Source organism: Coloeus monedula (assembly GCF_965178545.1).
Source record: "Coloeus monedula genome assembly, chromosome: 2".
Lineage (NCBI taxonomy): Eukaryota > Metazoa > Chordata > Aves > Passeriformes > Corvidae > Coloeus > Coloeus monedula.
This window is the reverse complement of record NC_138782.1, coordinates 46,851,572-46,875,550: the sequence shown is the minus strand read 5'-3', so window position 1 is coordinate 46,875,550 and position 23,979 is coordinate 46,851,572. Positions and strand designations below refer to the sequence as shown.

General features: G+C 36.4%; 1 protein-coding gene across 3 annotated transcripts in view; it reads left to right on the top strand.

The window, feature by feature from the left end:
• SIPA1L2 (signal induced proliferation associated 1 like 2) overlaps nucleotides 1-23,979 on the top strand; it is a 127,640-nt gene that overhangs the window by 82,515 nt on the left and 21,146 nt on the right. For 2 of the 3 annotated variants that reach the window (XM_082302500.1, XM_082302498.1), the window contains exons 10-16: nucleotides 3,162-3,436; nucleotides 14,267-14,524; nucleotides 18,135-18,218; nucleotides 19,674-19,777; nucleotides 20,005-20,108; nucleotides 21,551-21,939; nucleotides 23,410-23,634. In XM_082302500.1, the coding sequence (XP_082158626.1) occupies nucleotides 3,162-3,436; nucleotides 14,267-14,524; nucleotides 18,135-18,218; nucleotides 19,674-19,777; nucleotides 20,005-20,108; nucleotides 21,551-21,939; nucleotides 23,410-23,634 (1,439 nt within the window). The remainder of the gene's footprint in view (nucleotides 1-3,161; nucleotides 3,437-14,266; nucleotides 14,525-18,134; nucleotides 18,219-19,673; nucleotides 19,778-20,004; nucleotides 20,109-21,550; nucleotides 21,940-23,409; nucleotides 23,635-23,979) is intronic. The other variant, XM_082302499.1, reaches the window with a different exon arrangement.

The window sequence follows — 23,979 nt, the reverse complement described above, 5'->3', positions numbered from 1 at the left end:
GGATCTTTAGACGAGAATCTGAATTGACAAAATTTCCTTAGTATCCCGTATATTAAAAAAACCTCTTCACCTTCTTCGTGGCACTTAGAGGATCTCTGTCTTTTAACTTTATCTGTTTTAAGTGCATTCAGAGAATCCAGCTCTTAGTTCATTTGTGGTCACAAGATCAGTGAAGCTGCAACCAAGTCAGCAGAATGCCATGTTTTGAAGTGGAGCAGCACTGTGTTTAATGTGACATTACTATGTAATATGCAGTGTTACCTTTTAGGAATATACACTTGGGGAAGACTAGATCTCCTGAAATACTTCCCACTGGGAATAGATGAGTCTTTGGCAGGAATCTTTATCTTTCTTATCTTTTAACTTTTAAATATTTAACTAACTTGAAGAAGAGATTTTGAGTGCTTCGAGTTGGGGAAATCCATACACTTCGCTGGTGCATTCATTTTGCAGTATTCTATAATTGTGACATAATGATAAAGAGGTGTCAGCCCCCAAAAAAGAGTATTATGTAGCTTAATAAGGATAAAATTCCATCCCTCAGCTGGGCTGAAGACTGTAATAGCATGTTCTTTTCACTGCATGACTAAATGTGTATTTTAAAAATTTGTGACAGAAGTATAGCTAACAAAGAGCTGAAAATTTCCTTTTCACTTATCTAGTTCACAAATTATGAAAGTCTTATTGAAATTTAGTCATGACTGAAGGGTTGAAAATAAAAGAGCTAGGTTAACAAAATGTTAAAGTTTTCAGTATGCTATATGCACAGTTATAAACACAATGGAAAGTTCTATTTAAAAAGGAAAGTTTCTAAAATATACCAAAATCTCAGAGCAGAAAAATGACAAAGGAAATAGGTGCTTTGTTTTTGTTATGAAAACCCAGAACCTGACTTTGTAAACAAAGCCTCCAGAGTACATTTTGGACATCTCAAGAATGACTTTCACATTGTAGTTTTGAAACCTACATCTGGAGAAGTAACTGGAAAGATTATGAATCAAAGTGCTGCTGTTCAACTTGCCTAAATTTTCCAAGCAATAATTCTCAGAATATCAGATCCTTGCAGTATCTTCAGTATTTCACAGTTCACAGAAGATTATCCCTTAATGAATGAGGGCTAGTTGTATTTCATTACCTCACAGGTTAAAAGCATGAGCATACACCAGCTTCCTCAGATCAGCAAAGTTAAAATAACTCATAGGTTTGTGGCACTTGGGTCTCATGTGTGCAAATCCTAATTCTTTCTGCTGAGTGACAGATACCCGTATAGAAGTATTCTGTAAAGAAAACAGCACTTTGAAACTTACTAAGGTACCAAATCTTGTGACATTCAGTCATGACCAAGTTGTAGGCATGACCAAGTTGCAGGCACAAAGACTAGAAAGTATTTCCAGTCAGCCATTGGATAGGAAAGGGAGTAAACATTAGGACTTTCATCCCTGACTCTATGATAATTGCGGACAACAGATCAATCTAAACAGGAAAAGTGCAAAAAAGGAAACTACAAAAGTATGCTTTGCTATGTGTGAAGTTCCTTTGTCAGTGATGGAGGCATGCTTTCGTAATTATTACCAGTGAAGGAGACAGTCCCATCCATTCCTTGCCTGCCACCTCTTTGGAACACTGTTTTGAAAAGCACCCTGATTTTTCAGCTGTACCTTATCCTGCTCTGTCTTCATGGCTGCACAAGTGCTATTGCAATACAGGGGACAGCACAGGGGCAGTGGTGTCTTGTGTCAGTTTAAACCTTCTGTGAAACCTCATCGAGTCAACTGCCTCTGACTCGGGTGCTGGAAGGAGTGGTTTTGTGACAGCTGTACCCCGCCACAGTGCAACATCTCATGAGCTGTACAGTCCTGCTCCCTCATCATGCAGCCCTGAATCACGTTAAGCCATTCTGCTGTGGCAAGCACACTATAAACTAGTAAGCTAGCCTGCCTGGATTCTGGCTCAAGCTGGCAATGGAGAGCAAGAGTGACTTTTCCAAAATAGCCTCCTGAATAAAGCTATAACACAACCTTTGCAGAGATTTATCTGGCACAGCTGACAGTAAAGGACACTAGCCTCCTATCTTCAGCTCCTTTAATTAAATGCCCAAAATGGGTAACTAAATGCTCAAACTGTGTGTTTTTGTGATGCACACAAAACCCAGCCATAAATAGCATGAACACCTTTGTGGAACAAGGTATGGTGTGCCATGGAACCGCTCTTAGTGTAGCATGACCTTGGGAAGATCCCTTGATCTGTATTGTAACATATGCATCTCTGAAAGGCAGGTATTTGCCTTGGTGGAGTGTTTGTGGGAGATCTTTCATATGCACTACAAAGATCTTTCATATGCACTACAAAGATCTTTGATAATGTTTCATAGTGGTTAAGATTGTGTTCTAATTGTCCTAATGAAGCTAAGTACATACTGGTTTTGTGACACCGACAGAAGGGAAGGCTGGGGTAACTCTCAAACTTCCTTGTAATACAGGCTTGAATTTTGTCTTCTGCGTGTGGTGCAGTATCCCAGCTTACTTGTTGTATGATCATGTTTTACATGAAAAAACTGTTGAGAACTTGTTTCACAGTCTATAGAAACGAACCTGCTTAGCAAAATCTGAATTTGAAGGGTTTTGGTTACTCTGTATAAAAACAAAACTACTTTTCATTGAATATGAGGAAAGTAATTTTTTTGTATTCTAAGTTTTCCAGTGACAAGAAAACTCTCATCCCATTTTAGTAATATCCTCATCTGGAGATGATGGTAGTTAATCTGCCTATGAAGCAAAATAAATTAATACTTTCTTCATTGCTATTTTCCTGAGGAAAACAAGCTGCTAGAACTGAAGCACTTCACTCAATTTGGCTCATGTTATAGCTCGTGTTTAATACTGTTTAATACTGAGTAAAAAATTCTTGCATTCCTGCAGTCAGCCAAAAAGAACGAAGTAATTGACAGGGTTGTTTTGTATTTTGAAATATTTTTAGCGTCATGACATTTTTTATTCCTTTTGTTTTATGTAGAAACCTTCATTCAACCATAAATGTTAAAATAATTTCATTTTAGTGTATTAAAGATACTTAATATCCAGCCATACATGACCTTATAGTGTTTGTGAACTGATGTGTCTGTGTGCCCTGACAATCGCGTTAACGGTCTGGTGCTTCTTTAGATAGTGACCAGAGGATGTGAAACCACGGAAATGACCCTGCGGAGGAATGGGTTGGGCCAGCTTGGATTCCACGTGAACTTTGAAGGGATAGTGGCAGACGTGGAGCCCTTTGGTTTTGCATGGAAAGCAGGCCTACGGCAAGGGAGCCGCCTGGTTGAGATCTGCAAAGTGGCTGTGGCAACTCTGACTCACGAGCAAATGATCGACCTTTTACGCACATCGGTGACAGTAAAAGTGGTGATTATTCAACCACACGAGGATGGAGCGCCCAGAAGGTAACCAGCAGCCTTCTCAATGCAACATTTGTATCTGGGCTTTTTCCCCTCTGCTCCTGCTTAAATGATAGCTTTTATTGGAGGCCTTCAGTAAACGGATATTGTCTGTCGTGTTGGGTGATAGTATTATTGAGGGTCTTAAAGCAATCTTATCCCCAAACCCCATACTGACTTGTTACAAAAGATAAAATAAGATCCTACAAGAAATTTCATGGAAAATTTAGTTTTGTATTACTTTAAAAGGGCAGGAAGTAAACTTTAGTGTGTCATGACCAAGCTGTTCTGAAAGCTGATGTTACTTCTTTTCTTCCATAGGAGAGTTTTATGTTTATGCAGAATTTAAAAATGTGGAATCCTTCTTATAAAATTGTACCTTGTCTTTGTGATTTCTCCAATTCCTGACTATTGAAAAATATTTGTTTTACTTTTTTCTTCTATTGAAATTTAACGAAAATAGTGAATTACTGGGTTCTGGACATATATGGTACCAAGTACCAAGTCCTACTCACTTTCTACAGAAATCTAATTTCTTCACATTAAACAGTGAATTCCATCAATGGGTTTATCATTTAAAGCAGAGAAATCTTGTTGCAACTTGAAATATATGCTCACGCTCAGGGAAAGACAGTAAAAAAAATCATTATAGTGACTGTGTCAGTGTTTTCAGGAATTAGATGCATTTTACTTTCATCAGTGTTCCTTTTTTGGTGACAATATACATTTTTCTCCATCTTTAATATCATGAGGCAGAGAAGTAGGAAAAAATCAAAACTTTGTAACAGTGTGACTTTATTTCTCACTCTCCTTGCCTAGTCAGTGTTAATTTGGCCCATTCTAAATGAGAACAGTATCAGAGTATATTTAATTACTTCTCTTCTTGTAGCAGGCCAACTTTAAATCTCTTGTTGATTTTTAATTCAACAGAAAAAACATTAGATGTGTTGCTTTTGGCAAGACAACAAGCAATAAAATTTTACGTAGCGTGCAGCACTGTGAAGTCAATGCCAACTGTATGCGAATGCTGTTTAATTGGTGGCAATTCTCCAAGCAGTCATTGGCCTGATGTATGACACACAAGGGCTGTCCCCTGCCTCAACCTGCATGTTGATGCCTCCCTTTCAGAACAAAATGCCTGTGAATGTAGAATACCACCGTTTTGCTTAGTTGGATAGAAATTTGCAATTAAGCCTCTCTTTGCTTAGCTTTGCTATTCTCACCATCTGCTTCTGGGTATGAATTTTCACTGACTTGTTTGGTATACATTTCCAAGCTGTTTACAGAATATGAGCCTAATGAGCTGATCCTACTATATTGAAGGTAGAAATGTGTATTTTATAGGCCCTGATAGAAAAATACATACGGTATGAACTGTTTATATTGTCTTTGATATAAATCTTCTTCTAGAGGTAAAACGTTTAAATCCCAGATCAGTGTGATACATAGCACCCAAGTCTATGTGTAGGAGGAGTTTGAACTGAGTGTTAGCACACTGGGAAAAATCTGCAAAAGCTGCTCCTCTTTATAATTTTGAGCATTTTTAAAACTGTGACTAATTACTAAGAAAAATGAATTTTTTTTAAAACTATGTGTCTGTTCTAAAATTTTTTTAAAAGCATGTTTTAAGTTCTTTTTAGCTTTACCTTTCTAGTATATATATATATTAAAAAGAAATGTCTCTCTGTCTCAAATACCAATTTCCCACTGAAACAGAGAGCTGCTCATTTTCCTGTTTATATCCCTAAAAATACAATTAGTGATTTCGATTGTCCAGTCTCTGGAGGGTTTTGAGCTTGCCTTTTTGCAATGTTTATAATCTAAACAGAGCAGACAGAACATCATTGTAAGTGTTGTGTGACAAGTCTGAGAATTTCAGTTGACAAATATGATCTATGACATTGTAGAATATATTAATGAATGAGGGGAAAGAGGAGAGGGCAGAAAGCGATAAATTATATAAATTTGGGGGAAAAAAGATAGCCTATCGCTGCTATTTACTAGTTAAAACTTGTGCAAATCCATCTCCCTGTTTGCTACTCAATTGCTTCTCTTAGCCTTCTGCAGGTTCTTGTCACAGAAACAGGGAATAGTTGAGGTTGGAAAGGATCTCTGCAGCTTTTTGAGTCCAGTCTCATTGCTCAAAGCAAGGTCAGCTAGAGCAGACTGCTCATGGACATGTTCACTGGGTTTTGTGTATCTCCAAGGATGGAGATTCAACCATTCAATATTTCAATTTCAGTATGCAATCATCCTTTCAGTAAGAAAAGTTTTTATGTTTACTTACATGGAATTTCCTGTACTTCAGTTCTGCACCTTGCCTTCTGTGTTCTCACTGGATACAACTCTAAAGTCTGTCATCTTTTTTCCTTATCACCCCATTAGATATTTTATACACATTGATAAAATCCCTCCTGAGCCTTTTCTTTCCCTGGCTGAATGATCCCAGCCCTCAGCCTCTCCTTATGATTCAGATACTCTCAGCCCTTAATTGTCTTTGATCCTTTGCTGGATTTGCTCCATATGTTCATGTCTCTCTTGTACTCTGGTGTCAGGTTTACTGAGAAATTTACAGGTAGTAGTTCTGAATATAAAAGGGGAGTATCTGGAGAACTAAAATCTATTTCACCTTCATTTGACAAGAAATGTCACTGTCCATGGAGAGTCCATGCATGGCCAAATAGGATAGAATCAAGCCTCTGTAAGTGATAGCAAACACATACCTGTGATAAACATTTAAGGCAGGTGTGACAGTTCATCAGGAGAGAACTTTTTTGTATCAAGTAACTGTAATAATTATCAAATAACACTCAAAGCTGACATACAGATATTCCTGTTACATTTGGGGGTCCATCCATCCTTGACCCATACATTACACCTGTCTAGGGGAATGATGGTTAAAAAGCAGGAGAAAGCTTTACATCTATGCTACAGTAATTATTGCTTTTATTCACAGCTGGGTTTAGAGGTTTCCTGCTAAGAAATGATGCATCAGACTATCTGATATATGTAGGAAAAAATATCTGGAGGCTGAAATAAGTCCCTTGAAAGTTTGTCTCATCCTACAGAGTATATGATCTTTTGGCAGTTGGGTTGGCTTTTCTTCTCTGTATTTCAACCTGATTTCTCAGAGTACGTACTGGTGGTTTGTTCTTTTAGGTTTTTTGGGGTTTTTTGTTTTTTAACCAAATACCATAATCTAGGGTTTCAAGTTCAGCCACTAAGATTTTTCCCCCAGTGCATGGATATAAAAACACATTCATCCTTGTTTCTAAAAGAATCAGTTGCATTAAAATTTTACACACATTTACAAGAATAGAAATATAATTTTAGAAAAAAAAAATCCAGAGTTTCATGAAAACATCCATATGTATCATTTTATTAATGCCTGTCTTTAATTTTCTGAGATAATCAGCTGATTTTCACTTCTTGAAAGACTAGCTTCTGTTTAGCTTTGTCTGCTGGGTTTTATGAATACAAAGTAAAGAGGAATTTTTCTTTGCATTGCTTACTAGCACTGGTTCCTTGCTGGGATCAAATTCTGAAGTGAGTTTACACAGATTGGATGTGAGTGCCATGGAGTGTCTTGGGAATTGTAGCCTTCAAGTGAAAATTAGTTTCGAGTGTATAAGGGTATTTCCAAAGCAGTCCCTTGAAAAAACATCAGCCAAAGTGGAGATCTTTAATCAAGTTCTTGACTTCATTTTTGTTTTGTCTGTTAGCTTACCCACAAATAATCTTCAATCCATCATTTTAAAAGAAAACCAACAAAATATGTGTGCACCCCCTGAGAATAAACTATTAGCAATAAACTATTAACAAGGATTTTTTTTTCTGCATACCGTCTTGTATTCATTTATTTCAGCATGAAAATAAATTATTTGAATGTTGAAGGTGCTTACAAAGGAATGTTACAGACTGATTAGGAAATTACAGAGGAAAATTCTGCTCAGTAGATGTCTTCCTTTACTTAATGTAGATCCTTGTACTAAAGTCTTGATAGTAGTATATGTAAAAGCAATCATGGAATAAGGCCTTTCATTTATTATTCTATAAAATTAATGGACTTGAGACAAAGCTCCTGCTGTTTTCAGTTTGCTCCAGCAATTAAATAATCATGCACAAATTGATGCAGAAATCAAAATTATTTGTGTGGCATCAGGCTGATATTTAGAGAGATAGAAGATTGCTCTTTAAAACATAAGTTCTTTAAATTACAAAGCAGTATTAGAACAAACATATTAGTCATTGTTTTCAGATCTGAATAAGTATTCTTGTGTCATATTTGTTTCTGTGCTAGGTCTGTCCCTTCAGAATTGTTGGTTTGTTCTTGTTGTTGCCAATATTCCGTGGTACTGCAGCGCAGTAGCTGGGATTGTGTGCATTTGAGCAGGAGAATAATGGGGTTCATTCTGATTTGCTCTCGCTGGTGGTGTTACAGCAGTGCTCAAGGACACTATACCCTTAATCAGCCAAATCCAATCAAGGAATTCAAGCACTTTTAGATCTATTTTAAACTGTAGATTTTGTTAGATCCTTTTTTACTACGTTTTACCTATGTGTCTGTCTTAGTTCAACTGCCATTATATATATATAAAAAAACTGCTTGAGAGCTGGTGAAACAATTTCTAGGAAATTTAGAAATCAAACAAAACTTAAAGCAAAATTTCTGGGGCTGGGCTATAAACAGAAACTGGTGAGCTGTAGCAGCAGTAGTTTCCACTGTTGGTCTGAACAAGCAAGAGACTCTTTTTCTGCTGTAGTAGGTAGTTTTGAAAATGGAAATGTTTTAGTAACTATGACTGAAACTGCCTGTGGGCCATTTTTAAGTATTACTGCAATTCTTTTGAGGTTGTTTTATTCTCGTGAACCTTGCAAACTCTTTCTTACAAATAAAATAGATGTAATGACTTATTTTTCAGTCCTGATGCCTTTTCCCCTTAAATGGTTGTGATTTCTTTCAACGAATTGTCTTTCTGGGGCTTTTTTTTAAACAAGATAACCAGATAGATAACCAGCAGAGTATAAAGTGTTTGGGCAAATGCTTTTACGAAGAGGTTACTGTGTGGTGGAGTTAGAATATTGCCAAGGGGTGTATGCCATAAGCTGGTGGAATAGTTCATAGGGCCTTCAGATTCTTAAAATTTATTTACTTATTTAATAAATTAAGCCACCTAAGATAGAAAGAAACCAGGTCTAACACCACCTGGGGCAGGTTGAAGCAACAGAACTTGAAACTGAATGTTTGGTTGTAGAAGTAGAATTTGGATGTACCAAATCTTTACATTACCACCCCTGCTACTAGTTTAAGAAGGCTGAAAATACCGGAAAACTCTAGATTCTGATGTTTTGTAGAAGTAACTGAAAGAACTATCATTAAGAAAATGTGATGATACTAATTGGAAGCTCTACTACTTGCAAAAGTTAATCCTCTCTTCCCAACAAAAAGTAAAATGGTAGAAAATGCTTAGCTGTATTTCTTACCCAAGTAAAGTCTTTGATTTTTTTCTTACTGAGTTATGAATGAACTTATAGCAGGAGTTAATTATAATTGCTAAAGTTAATTATGTGTACAGTTGTTACAGTCAAGCAGAAAAAAACTCAAAAATGACTGGCAAAGCTCTGCTTGTCTCTATGGAGAGATGTAAAGAAGTGTTCCAGACTCTTTTTTCCCCCCCTTTTTTCTTTTCTTTCTTCTCTCTATTCATGGAATCCTAGTAGAATCATGTGGGTTGGAAAGGACCTTACAGATCATCTGGTTCCTGTCTGTATTTCTCTTTTTCATGTAACAGTACAGACGTAGAGGCTCTTTAGGAGGCCTCTGAATTGCTTGTCAACTCATCATCATGAAGGTTCTTTTTAAAACTGAATAGTAGTCAAGATCAGAAGGACAATGATGAGTTTATCTTCAAGAAGGAGGGATTGGCAGCTTCAACTCTTTAACTCCATGGAGGGACTGCCAGAGTTATCACTTGCCTTAAACCAAAGTGATGGGGTGGGCAGCAGCCTTGTCCAAGGTTGGTGTAAACAATCTCATACATCTGTTGTGGTATGAAATTATTTTAAAATAAAATTGAATTACTTTTTTCCAATGGCTTTTTTAGATGATGTGTGTGTAAACCTGTAAATAGATTTCTGAGATGTCAGAACTTGACATTTTTGTCTTGACTTTTTGATCAAAATTCTCTTAGACCATTTCAGTATTACGCAGTGTCTTGGACTTGTGCTGTAGCTGATATAGGGAGTCTGTGGAGTTGAGATATTACCTCCAAAAGGTACTTCACAGTGTCAGGGAAGGGAAAATCTATGTATGTCTTAACTAACTACATCGTGAGTCCAAGCAAAACTAAGCTACTAAATTCTGCTTTTCAATTAAGTCCCTATAATTACCTGAAGTGAATCTGTGGTTTATTATGTGGATTTAATAGATTGCATGATGAGTCCTCAGTCTCATTGTGTCACTTTGGGCACTACTATAGTGTAAGAACAAACATGCACTGTAATAGAACTGGTTGTTTTCAAAAACAAAGTTTGAGTTAGCAGAATGCAGTTACTTATTGTACTGCTAGATAAAGACTCTTTATTGAGCAGGATTAAATGTTTGGTATTGAAATGGTGATGGTAAGGGATAACTTATCAGTGCAATAAACTGATGCACACCAGGGATTGTTTCTCTATCCCTGCATCTCCCTGCAATACAGTGAACTGAAGTTAAATTGTAGCCAAGTCGTACCCAGTAGCTGATAGTCATAGTATGTAGCAGAAAAGAAGGCTTTTGTGCAGCTATCAAGGTGACAGGCTGCTGATCATGGTGCACAGGAACTTCCTAACTTTTCCACGGAGAAGGATATTTACTGAGTTTAACCAGCATCCCTGCCCAATATAGGTCCATCACAGAGCCAATTACAGAGCCTTTATATAGTATCTGAAACTAATATTGCAAGGTTTGGTTAATGTAGTTTGAAAAATTTAATGGACTTCTTGATAAATCTTTCAGAACATAATGGTCCTTGCAGGGGCATTTGAATATTGCAGACTTTTATAGTGGACTCTTAAATTTTATTATTCTGTCATGACCTGCAAGCTGTATCCTAGAGTCATGCTCTCTGAAATTGCAGAGTAGGTTTTATTAACCAAATTTTTAATAGGATAATATGGCTCTTGAACCCAAGGTATTAGTAAGAGTCTGTGCTTTATGATGAAGGACTGATTTAATTAATACCAGACTCTAGTGAAGGGCAGGAAGTGCTATAATTTCTGATGTGTGGTTAAGATATGGTCACATTTGCTTGTTAAATATCTTGAGTCTGTTTTTCAACTGTATTGAATATAATTGCGATAGACATTTGATATATTATACTTGTTTAACATAAATTTAAGTATCTTTTCAAAACCATAAAATAGAGATTTGTCTTTATGTATCCTTTAGAGTGAATTTTAATAAAATATATATAAAATTTAAATTTAAAAGCTATCATTCAATACCAGTGCCAATGTATTTTATTGCACTAGTGGAATAAGTAACAAAATTATAACTAAAAGTTAGATAAAGGTCAAATTACATATTTAAGAGGAAAATGCATTTATTTTTTGTGGGGTTTTTTTTTTCATGCAAGATAACTTACAGTTTGATCCATGGTGGGGAGTGGAGATGGGGATTGCAGGCATGAAGTAATTCCTTCTCTTTCACCCTGATATAGGAGGTAGCTACAATTATGACTTTACCTGTCTCAGAATACTGCAGTATCTGTTCTTTAGGCAGTGCTTGTGAAGCAGTGAAGCATATTTTTTCATGTAAATGTTGAAATGATTGGTTTGGTACTTTTAAATCAGAATTAAAAAGTCTTATGTGACAAAAGAAGCTATCTGAAACCATGGAAATTCTTTTTTGACCCAGTTAAAACAAGCATTCCAGGGCTCTGTTTTGAATTCGTAAGGAACACTGCAGAATTTTTAAAGTGATTTGAAACAGGGTTGTTTTGTAAGCCTTTTTCTTCAGAAACTGTGCCCTCAATTTTTTTTTCTCATTTGTAGGAAGAATATGTTTTGAAGCAAACAAACACAAAATTTTACAAAATTTTCAGTTCTTCCTCAGTATGGGAAAGCTTTTTGTTTGCTATTATTATATCATGCTTTTGTTAATTAGTCAGCAAGCTAAGTCAAACTAAATAGTAGTAACAGTCCCTTTTGCTTTTAAAACCCATAGCTATTTTTACAGCATTTGGAGTACTTTATGGGGAGTATCTAATGAGGGATACGATCACAATTACATGCTGTAACTTTCTCAATTACCAAGATGAACTGTGAAATTGATGTCTTAATAACAAAAGCTGGGGAGGGGGTGGTTTGTTTCTAAGTTTTAAAGCCCATAGGAATAAAGAAGGGGGTGAAACAATAGTAAGAAATTAGCAGAAGGGAGATAAAAATTTTTAGCCTACATATTTGTTCAACTTCATCCTCAAATAATGGAAAACTGTGTATATATTGCCACAATGGAAAGTTATGCTGTGCACCAAACTAATAGTAACCTTGCTATGTCATCTCTGCATTCTTTGGTCTGTTTGTTTTGTATGTAAAACTTCTTATAAGAAAAGAAAAAAAGGATCATGGTTGCATTGCTGGAGGCCGTTGTCTCCTACACCTTCTTGGTTGCAGGCAATGAATGAGGCAGGGACTTGTATGAAGGGAAGAATGATCTTGGAATATAAGCAGCTGATAATTGCACTGGAGAAATATATTCTATATATGCTTCAGCAGTAGAAGGGTTTGCACAGTTCTGTGCAATTCACTTAACTTGACCTTTTCATGGTGTTCATCACTTTAAGAGCCCACCATGTGATTCTCAGAAGTATGAAAAAAGTTTTAAAAATCGATACCTGGACTGAGGCAGTTTGAAGTGGTGTTCTGAGTAACTGTGGCACTTTCAGGGCGAGGGGAAGGCTAGAGATATATCAAATTGACCCTCTGAAATGATGTGATAATTTTATAACAGTGATTTCTCTGTAGCACCATTCCATGTCTGTGAGAAGAGATTATTAGAGTGGTTTTACCTCCTTAGGGAAGCTCAAACCAGAAAATCATGATTGTGAAATTCTGTGATGCCTCCAGCGTGTCCAACTATGATTTGTCAGCAGAGGTTACACATGTCAAATTTTATTGGTGCATCTTACAGTGATATTTCCCATAAAAGAATAACCTTGAAAAACCAGGAATTCTGAGTTCTGCTTTGGAACATTCCAACTCATCCGCTCATCTTCATCAAGGTGTCTTCCATCCTATATTGACTATTAATCTCCATTCTCAATACTTTTATCCTCTATATTTTTAAGTTCTTTAGCTTTTTCATATGTTTGAGTGCCACCAGGGACAGAGATTTAATGCTACAGAATAAACTTGCCTATTTGCTACTAAAAAATTCAGCAGAAATATTTGAAATATTTGGCTGGATCAGACTGAGCATATACAGAGTATCTAGAATGTAATTGCTACAGTTGCCCATGGGTCTTCTCTTCAACAAACTTGAATAAGACAGTTTGTGTTTTTCTAATTTTTTTTTTTTTAATCTGTTTAGCAGAACACTGATAATGAAAATATTCTTGGGGGGGTTGATTCAGAAGCTTTAATGCACAGTAATTTAACATGTGAGAATTTATACAATTTACTTGCACTGCACATTTGTGTTAAGTCATTTATGCCAAGATATTTTCAGGATTAAGACTGTAAACTCTTTACACTCTATTGCACTTTCTCTAGGTGATTTTAATTTAGTTGCAAATGGTAAATGTTGGTTTTTCAACAAAAGCAAAGCTTGATCAAGGCTCAGCTCAGGGAATGGAGCAGAATTGTAGTTGAGACAGAGCAGTAAATTTTCACTATTTCTTACTTAACCTTAATGTGTTGCTTTGGAAGTATTTAGGGTGTTTTCTTTATAGATATTGATTTAGTACACGCTACCTATCAGACAAATAATGGAGATGGAATGTTGAGAATATAAAATATCTCCAGTGATAGTCAGTGCTGACTTAAAGGGTGTGTGAAGCTTCTATTAACCAATTTCTGAAACAGTAACCCTTAATTATTGAATATAGTCTGAGTCTACAGCAAATATCCCACAGGAACACTGATCTCTGTGGAACACTACCAGTACTTTTACCAGAGTTCAGACTGTCTGTGAATACTGTTAGTATTTAACCACACTGTAAACTTCAAGCAGAGGTGGTAAGCCAGACTGTTTCTGATCTGTCTCTTCCTTCCAATTCCCCATCTCTTCCAGGCATACAAATCCCTGGGAAAAGAGACATTAGAAAATACACTTTGAAAACACAGGGAGAAATATTTAGGTTCCAGTTAATTATTTGCATTGTATCCTATGTGCTCTGTCATTTGGTGGCGTCAAGGTGGGATTCTAAAGGAGAGTTCTCAACCCCACTAAGAAATGTTTAGTTTGCTGCAAAGCAACAAACCTATTTCTGAAATTTAAACAAACCAAAGCTGGTTTAGAAAAACTTGATGCTTTATGACTTCTAAATTGTTTCTAAAAGTTTTTGTTATGTAAAATTCAAGCTGCAGATTAATTTATAAAAGTTTAGTATGTTCCCTGTTCTGAAGGGTGAGGAGAGAGTTCAAAGATCTTTGAACACATGACAGCAAATCTTTTATTTTGAAATGTTTTCTACCTGCTTGATGTGACAATTTTGAAGTGTTTAAAGTCCAGTGCTGTATGAACACCTTTGGGCACCTGGAATCAAAATGTGCACATACTTCTGACTGTGAATGCAAGATTCCTCTCTCTGTTCTCTCCTGTGAGACTGATGAGCGTTTTTATTTGCCCCACAGGGGTTGTTCAGAACTTTGTCGTATACCCATGGTGGAATACAAACTTGACAGTGAAGGCACCCCATGTGAGTATAAAACCCCTTTCAGAAGGAATACCACTTGGCATCGGGTGCCGACTCCCGCTGGGCAGCCTCTCTCTCGTGCCTCTCCAATCCTAGGAACATCTGACAGACTGCAGTGCCAGCAGCTTCTCCAGCAGGCTCAGACAGCCATTCCTCGTAGCACTTCCTTTGATAGAAAACTGCCAGATGGTGCAAGGTAATACACTCTCTAGTTAATGCCTGTCATATTCCTAATGTGGATTACTTTTGAAATCTCTGTTTTCTAGAACTTCGGTGTCTTATTTTTTAAACCTCATTTTATTGAGTTTTGACAGTAATTTTAATTCTGAGGTTGTATTAAATAGCATTCACTGCAGCAGTCTGCTTGAAACAAGTGACTTTTGGTGTTTGTGATGGAAGTGGGCTGTACTCAGGATCCTACTGCTGAGGACAGCTGACCATTCCCTTTTGTCCCAAATCAGTGAAGTGGGAAACTGCCTTGTGACTTCTGCATCTTAGTAATGTCCTGTTCCCCACCTTTTGGAAGACCATTTAAACAAATATTGAGTGTAAATAAAATGAACTCATTCCTTTAAAAATTAATTATTTAATCTCGTTAACCAGGCTATTGGCATAGTTTCAAAGGGTTCTGTAACTCATTACCAGCCCTTATGCTTTGCTTTGCTTTTAATTAAACAAAGCAGAGCTTGTGATTTGAATATGTAACACCTCTTAGATGATGGGATGGTATCCTTAAATGTTAGCTCTGTTCTAATTTTATCATAATTCTTCATAAGATGAAGCTTCTTTTTTAAACATAAAAATTTGCAAATACATTTGACCTTTGAATTATTTAGGAACACCATATGTCTTGAGCAGAACTCTGCCCTTTATTGTTTACAATTATTTCCTCTTATGCCCTTTTCTATGGAATGATGTAGTTCTAATTTCCAAGGAAATAATTACTGCTTGTTGAAAAGATCTAATTGATATAAAAATCTGAAATACTAGTCTTAAATGGGCTTAAAAAAATTCTGGATGAAATCATGAAGTACCACTATCACTACATTGACTGCCTTATTTAGTAGAAAAGAATTAATGACTTTTTACATTGAAATGTACACAAGTAATAGCAGTACGTATTTGAAAATATGTCTATTTCATGGTCTGGGGAAGGAACACGCCCAGTTATGACCATTTGATCATTTGCGTTCTTCTTCTCCCCTATCCCCCTCTTCACCCCCTGAAAAATTGAGAGGTGTGTTTCTGTAAGAATTTTTGTGCCATTATAGAACTTAAGCTTTTCCTAATGTCTTGTTGATTAAATTCTTGATAACATCTAGCGTAAGGAAACAATGTATCAAATGTCTAGATATACTTCATCATCTATGAAGCTTTATTAAGCATACTGTATGCCTATACAGAAAAGAAATGAAAGTTTTCTGACGTGCTACTCATTTCCAAAAAGACTTCACAAGCATAAGTTGTACTTCTCGTAACACTCTGCAAAACATGTGAAAAAATGCTTAGACTGAGTCTGCTCTTATCATGAAGAAATTCCTGTATCACTTAAACAAAACATGTGCAGTGCAGAAGTGCTATTATGGGGAAGACATGATAAAGAGTATAAATAATGAAAAGATAGGAAAATTATGGATTCTGGCATATAGGTCCTGAAACATGTAAAGAAAGGTACCTAATTGGCAAGGCCTTTCCACGTGGGAGGAGGCATAGTTGATGATTTGGCAGAGAGATGAGCCTAAAATAGAAGTGTGCAGTAAGTTGGATGAGTGCTTCTAAGTAGTCTTGCAAGGATGAAAGTGTATACTCAGGATAGGAAAATGATGAAGAGATTTTAGAGGATCAGAGACCCAGTATCAGTTTAAGAGTACAAGAGGGGAGAAGCAGGTTGATAAAACAGGGAAGGTTTAACAGCTGATCTGAAAATGAGATAAGGGGGAAGTCAGCAATAAAATTGATTGAGAGATAAAAAAAGGAAGAAGCAAAAGAAATGTGGACTAGATATAGTAGAAGACTTAAGCAGCAAAAATCCAAGTACCGTGACATATAATTTTTAGGTGCCCAATCCCTGGAGTGAAATTAAAAACTGAGAGCTGAATGCTTATGCTACAGTTTAATTCTACAGTTAATTCTACAGTTCCTGAGAATTAAATGCTTTGAGAAGTCGATCCAAGTATTTTTGTGTTTTTCAAGGAATTTCCTCTAATTACTCACTAAGAAATACAAAGATATCCTTGAGCTCTACTCCTGTTTTCACAAAGTGGCTAATTCTGTGACAGCTTTTCATAACATGTGCCTAAGTGAAGCTTCGGTCAGACTCACTCTTCTGATTTTTGCACCAAGAAGTCTCTGCATACTTGAGTCCCTGAGTCACACTTGTAGGCAATGCATCCTATCACCTGGAGTCTAGAATCCATTCCTGAGAGCAGATGGCTGGAATTTTTGTGTGAAGGAACTGCGTGAGGCAGTCATTGATGGCATTTCTGTGGTTCTCCTTTTGTAGCCACTCTTTGTTTACTAGGCTAAAGGCTTCACACTTGTCCAGCAAATGGGAGGTAGACATATTTCAGCCTTGGAACAGGACAAAGCAATGTCCTGGTTTTGAGGACAATGTCCTAAACATCAGTCTGGAGGCTGGGGACACATGGGATCATAACTTACTCATTCCTTAATGCTGGGTCACTTAATCTGTGCACAAAATGCATAATTCTTGGTGGTAAGAACAAGTACATGGAACTGAATCAGGCTGCGGCCTACTGACTACTTCACTTAACTGAGAGAGGTTCAGTCCTGTCAATACTTCTCAGAGTCAGACATGCTGAGAAATTAGGTACTACACTATTTATTTTACATTGGCTATTAGACAAAATATAATACCTAATGTCTTTAAAACGCAAAATATAATAGCTAATGTCTTTAAAATTTTCAAGCTGAACAGTAAAGTTGCTTATTGAAGGTCATGTCCTTGGGAAAGTGTTGTGCAAAAGAAAAAACAACCTCTTCATTTCCTCCCTGAGTACATACATTCATTTCCACATGTAAAAAAATGGGAGAGAAAAGAAAAAAGGATAAATACAGGGAATTGAGTTCAAGATAGTGTCATTGAACAAAATTATGTTGTAGTTATGGAATGATGTGCACAGAAGTGAAGGAAAGGGTAGTCATAAAAATAAAATTTAAGCATTAAATTTCAACTGTCTGGAAATCTAACAAAACTGCTTAGAGACATTGTTAAGACATGAGGTTCAAAAGTTTAATAATAAGTACAAAATAATACTCTGCCTGAAAATGCTTTTTTGTTGCTTTTCTATGTCAAAGGATTAATGAAATAAAATTTTTAAAAGTATTAGAATTGCCTCTTCCAAATTTACTATCTTTAAAATTGGAATTAGTGCCGTGGAACTAACAATCATTTCTGATGCACTATGAGAGCTTCCCACATATAAATTTAGAGACCTAATCCAACTGCTCTGACTCCTGAGTAATCCCACTTGTTCAGAACTAAAGCCAGATCTAAGGAAAATAGGATTTGGCACTTAGTCTTTCTCTTTTTGTGCCTTTTTTATATATTCAGTTGGAAATATTTTATTAGTGGATAAATACTATACATTTAAAATTCTTGTTAAAGTTCTATGAAACTGAGATAAACCTCTTAAATTCCCCAAATGAATGTAACCAGGTGTTCATACTGCATCTGTACTATCTGTGAAAATGGATGTATTTGATAAAAGAAGCACAGCCCAGTTCAAATCTGTAACCCTGCAAATACCTCAGTGCACTGTTAATGACTCTAATCAACATTACAGAAGTTCTCCAAGCAACCAGTCCTCATCCAGTGACCCAGGACCCAGCGGGAGCAGCCACTGGAGACAGCAAGTGGGATATGACGGGTATTGGTGGTTTTTAAAAGCTTTTGTTTAAATCTTGCCATAGCTCCCATGCATCTTTTTTCTTAAGCAAAATTTATATGGATGTTCTAGATTTTGTTTTCAAACACTGTTAGTATCTTTTAAGATGTACAGGTTTACTGATGTTTGATGTAACATGCATGCAACTACAATTTTAAAGTCATCCTAATTTAACTCTTTAGGATCATATTTTTAAATTCAGTTAGATAAGAAATGGTTCTTAGGTTTATTTTCCCAGTAATAGGCCAGAAATCAGCTAGTAACTCAGAACTAGAATAAATAATAATAGTTCCTCCTCCTGCTTCAGGAGGAAGGTGTTTAGCTAAAAAATCTTTATGGTCTTCGAAGGTTTTATTTCCTGCTGTTTGTTTCAGTGACACCCATTCCCTAACATATGTCCTCAAAAAAGTAGGAATTTCAGAGGCCTCTTCTCCCTAAAAGGCTGTACATAGATGGTCCTTTCACATCCCTGTTAATCCCTTGGTACTGAAATTTCAGAAGTTAGCTATCTGTATATAAAAGGCCACCCCAATATAACTCATGTTATAAGAATATTATGTGAGACATCTGTTCTAAACTACTTTAAATTTATGACTTTGTTGTATATATACAGCTGCCGAAAACATTACAAAATGTTGAGCTATGGCAGTATCTACAGTAGAGTATTATAAAAGCATTCCAGACTTGCCAAGTGGCTTTCAGAAGCTACTTTTCAGGAAAAAAAAGTGAATATTGAAAGCATCAGCTTGACTCCTTGAAGTTTATTAATGCTTTGGCATGATTGATTGTGGATAAGGTATTCCGTGTAGCAGATATATATGCAGTATCTTGTAGACTCTTCAAGGAATTTCACATAACTCAGTGAAATCTCTGGCAGCTAAACAGATGCTAATAATTCAAATAAAAAAGTAGCTTTTTTTTTTTTTTTTGACAGTCATCTAATCAAAATGCATCTTGTGTCATTTTTTCCAGCACAGTTATTTCTGACAGCATTCTAGGTTTTAGTTTGTTGCTTTGTGAAATGTTTAAACTTTTGCAGTATAATGCAAAGCAGTGCATCTGGTACTAGCTTACATATTCTCAGTGTGAAACCTTGCAAAACTACAATTACTCTCTGTGGGGCTCAGATCACAAAGAGGTTAAGCATATATTATCATGGTTCTTCACTACAAAAGCTTTGGAGTATATAGCCCCAAGAATGCATTTCTTCTTAAAGTTCATTGTCTTCTTGGCATGTTTGTACTTCAGGTGCAATGGTGTGCTTTTGAAAAAATTGCATGTAAATATTTCTGTGCAGAGTTTCAAAATGTTTGGGAATGATGATTAATTTAAAAAGTCACAAAATACTTTTAAGAGTAAGAAGTGGTGTCGTTCATCATGTAACTGATCTTGCAGGATGCAAACCTTAACAGCTTAATTTTCTGCTTACATTAAAAGGTGCCAGTCCCCATTACTCCATGAACATCACCCAGGTTCAGGCTCACTGGAGTGTGAAGGAGGCAGAGAACGAGAGGAAACTTTGGAAGGAACGAGACATTCTGGTAATAAAACCCACTGTATCTTTAAAGTACATGTTCTTTGCAATGCGGTGCCTGTTGAAATGCAGCCACCTCCCCATGTGGAGGTTTGACTCACCAAGAGCATGTGATGTGACAGTGAAAGCAGGGACTGTTATGATGTTCTGTGAAGATGCATGTGTCTGATTCCAAAGTGTGCAGGTCTGAAACCTGATGCTGAGTCCTGTGCCTTTCTCCATTATTTTTGACAGAAGCCAAGTGGCATGCACCATCAACCAAAATCCTGAGCTCCTACAAAGACCGAGCTTTACAGAAAGAAGGCAGTGGCAAGGAGTCGCCAAACAAGCTTTCACACGTAAGTCTTTTACTTGGATCTCATTCAGAATGCGAATAACAAACAAACCCCACAGCAGCAACAAAAAACTACTCTGGACTTACAGAAATAAATCTTAAAAATACACTTTAGTAATTTATGAAGACCACGTGATTTATGAATTTATGATGTGTGTTTTGGGAGGCAAAGATAATGCTCACCTAGATCTGGGTTGAATCAAATATGCTTAATCTGTATTTACAAACTCAGAATTCCAAGAGGGTCTGGGGCATTGAGGAGATAAAACTAGTATAGTCTCCACTCAGCTGTGAATTTACAGCTTCATTTATACTGGCTTGTTTAATCTGTGGAGTATTTAATTACCCTTTAAAAGAAAATAAAATTATATTTACCATACTGCTTTTCATCTTGTGTGAAATACCCATGGAGTATAATTATCAATAAGCACTATAAAAATGTAGCTTGTATGTTGGGAATGCTGAACAGATTTTCTAGTCTACCTAGTTTAGTAGCTTGTTTTCAGTAATGGCAAAATCCTCAACAGCCTAGTGATGGAAAGTATGATAATGCTTGTTATGTAGAAAGTCCTGCTATATGTAGGAGGAGTCTGTACACTAGTTTGTAAATTTATATTTTATGTGTGAGCAAGAGCATCTCCTAGCATCTGCTTGGAGAGGGATCTCATAAAAAGGTTACTCACCCTTCCCATTTATACCCTACCTAATAGAGGTCTGTTTGCCCAAGTAGAAGTACATCTGCCTTTATTCTGGCTACTCTGTCACAGAGATAAGTTAATCCAACTCTCTATAAAATTTATTTTAAAAGGTAAATAACAAATTCCCCCAACTTTATTGGCACAAATGTCTGACATAATTATTCCACTTCAATAGCCATGCTTAGTTTAGGGCCTTATGACTTAAGTGGCTTTCATCTGGTACACATACATCACAATTGGCTTCAATTTAACTAGCCACACATCCAATTGGATTTGATCCAATGAGCTGCATATTTCAGCCGCACTGAGAAAAAAGCCAACAATAATTCGGTCTTTGGCTTTTTTCAGATTTGCAGAAGAGCTTGTTTAAACAAATAATTACCAAAGCTTCTAGCTTTAACAAATGCTTATTTTAACTGTTCAGAAATGCAATTTTATGGATGTTAAGCAGGCCCTATAATCAGAAAATTCAATTCTGATCTTAAGATTTGTGATAGAAGATGGAACTAGAGCCTTTTTATTTGCAGAGAAATCAACCTTTAATGTGTCTAGCCAGCTGTGCAATTCATTTCACAGAAACTGGTGGTATAATTGGCTCTTTTCATACTTTGCAGTTATATGATAGCATACTGTAAAAAAATAATAAAATGGTCTTTGAATGGTACAAATGCAGTAATTTATATGAAAATAGATCTCTTACTATTTAATTTGAGGGGAGTCTTTTTTGGTTTGTTTTCTTGTTGTTAAGATTGGGGACAAAAGCTGTTCAAGCCACTCAAGCAGTAACACCCTATCCAGTAATACATCCAGTAACAGTGATGAAAAACACTTTGGTTCTGGAGATCTGATGGATCCTGAGCTGCTCGGATTAACGTATATAAAGGGGGCTTCCACTGACAGCGGGATCGATACCGCTCCCTGCATGCCGGCTCCGCTCCTGGCCCCTCTGCACCTTGCTGGCAGCAGGTCTGGAGTGCACTGTCGCACGGAGCAGTGGGCCGAGCCTTCGGATCCTGCCGGGCCGGACGATGATCCAGCTAAAATCTATGCTGTTCATAGCTATGCCTCTGCTATTTCGACCAGTCATACGGCTGAAGGCAGTATGGGAGACCTAAGTGAAATCTCCTCTCATTCCAGGTATGCGTTTCTTACAAATCAGGGGCTATGGATTGTAGATTGGCATGCGGATAACTCTTTGGTGTTGTTTTTATTCTGTTTGTCTTTCTTTGAAATGGAACTTAAAAGATTTTGGTATTTTTGTTGTATTCAAATGCCTATATGAGCAGTTTTCAAGTAATTTTTGGTGAGTCTGCCTGAAAAGCATAGCCAGACCTCCTTCCACATCTGATGGAGGCTTTATATGTGACCCTTGCAAATTGCTTAGGTTTTTAAAATTGGGAAGCATCCCTGAGTAAAAGAGAAGTTTGCACCTAGAACTTATTTCACATACTTTTGTTTTTTTTAGTACACTGCAACAAATTACCTTGGAGTTAATGCTGAGGGAAATCAGAAAAATTGGACAATGGACAATCTTTACATATAGAGAAACTGCATTGCATAGCATCCCCCCTAATTTACATTATTCTGATGTACGCTTTACAGTTTTGCTTGTTGAACTGCATTTCTGATTGATTTTCAGCTTTTCTCTTTGTTACCAATGAAATGTGTGCATGGTACATCTGTTGTAAAGCAAGCCTTGAAAGTACACTTTTACAGCTCATTGCCTTTATCTTCCAGTTCCCATTTTATGGTGACTTTGAAGCTAAAGCTTTGGTCTATGTGTTAAGGTTTTTACTCTGTAAAGGATAGAAGGAAATTGTTTGTTCTTCTTTCCCTCTGATTTTCCTGTTTTCAATGTCAGTCAGTACAGGAAAATAACCAAATAATACCTTGTATCCTGATTTCCTTATATGCTTAACATGAGTGAATTTGTCTTGTATGGTTATTCTGAAGAAATTTATTCTTCAAGGAAGTGTTTGTTTTAGTTTATTTGAAATGGGTTTTAGTGTCTTCACTAAAAGGTTTTCTTAGTGCCTACTAGTGCTATTATTTATAATAAAAGGGGCTGTTAAAATTATCCAGAGGACTGTTTTGTTGAACTGAAATTTACATCTGTTAAATTTGCTGATAATTTAATATTAGTGTGTCTGATTGAAAGGCACAGCCTAATCTTGCATCAACTGGCAAAATCATTGTGAAGTGGAAAAGCACATAGGTTTTATGATTAGGGAGATATTTGAGTAATTCCCCACGTAGTTTTTATGTAAATGTGTGAGTACATATTTACTTAAAATTGCACAAACAAATTGAATATCTTGAACTTAAGCTTTTAGTTTTGATTCACATCAGTTTACATTGGCATTTCAGCAATCTGAATTCCCTGCATTGTTTGCTCTAGAAACTCATCACAATTCTGTTCTCAAGGAGCTTTAATGCATATGCAGTCCGTGTGTAGAAAATTACTGTGCCAATTTTGCTTCATTGATTTTAACCTTGAGAAAAACTTAACAGTGAGAATTATTGCTGCATACCAGGCAAAGCATTCCTGATTTGTTGCTGCACAGCATATTAAATTTTTCCTTTTGCGTGTTTCGTTCACTTTTCCAGTGGGTCACATCATTCAGGAAGCCCATCAACACACTGCTCCAAAAAGAGTGGCTCCCTAGATACCTCCAAAGTTTATATAGTGTCTCAGAATAGTAGTCAACAGATGTCTGGGTCGATTTCAAAACCATACCACAGACAAGCAGCAGTGAGTAAATATGTCATTGGATGGAAAAAATCAGAAGGAAGTCCTACACCCGAAGAATCGGAAGTTTCAGAATGTCATGAGTAAGCACTTTGTTTTACTTCATTTGGGGAAGAATTGTAGTGAAAAGAAATTTTAAAACAGGATAGGAAAAAATTACAAATTCTGTTTTGCCTTTAAATATTTGGGGTTCATTTTCTGTACTTTTATGTATCTAATGAAGCTTAACACTTCTTAATAGTCCATGAGAAATGTGTTGTTCTTAGGTGGAAGAAAAAGGCTTGAACTCAGAGGAAAACATGCAGTACCTCAAATATAGAGAGATAATGCTTTCACAGTGGTGCATCCGTAATAAGTAATGTTTGAATCTCCTGTTTAAAACTAACCTTGAAATTCCTGCTGGCTTCAAAATTATCTTCATGGATAAT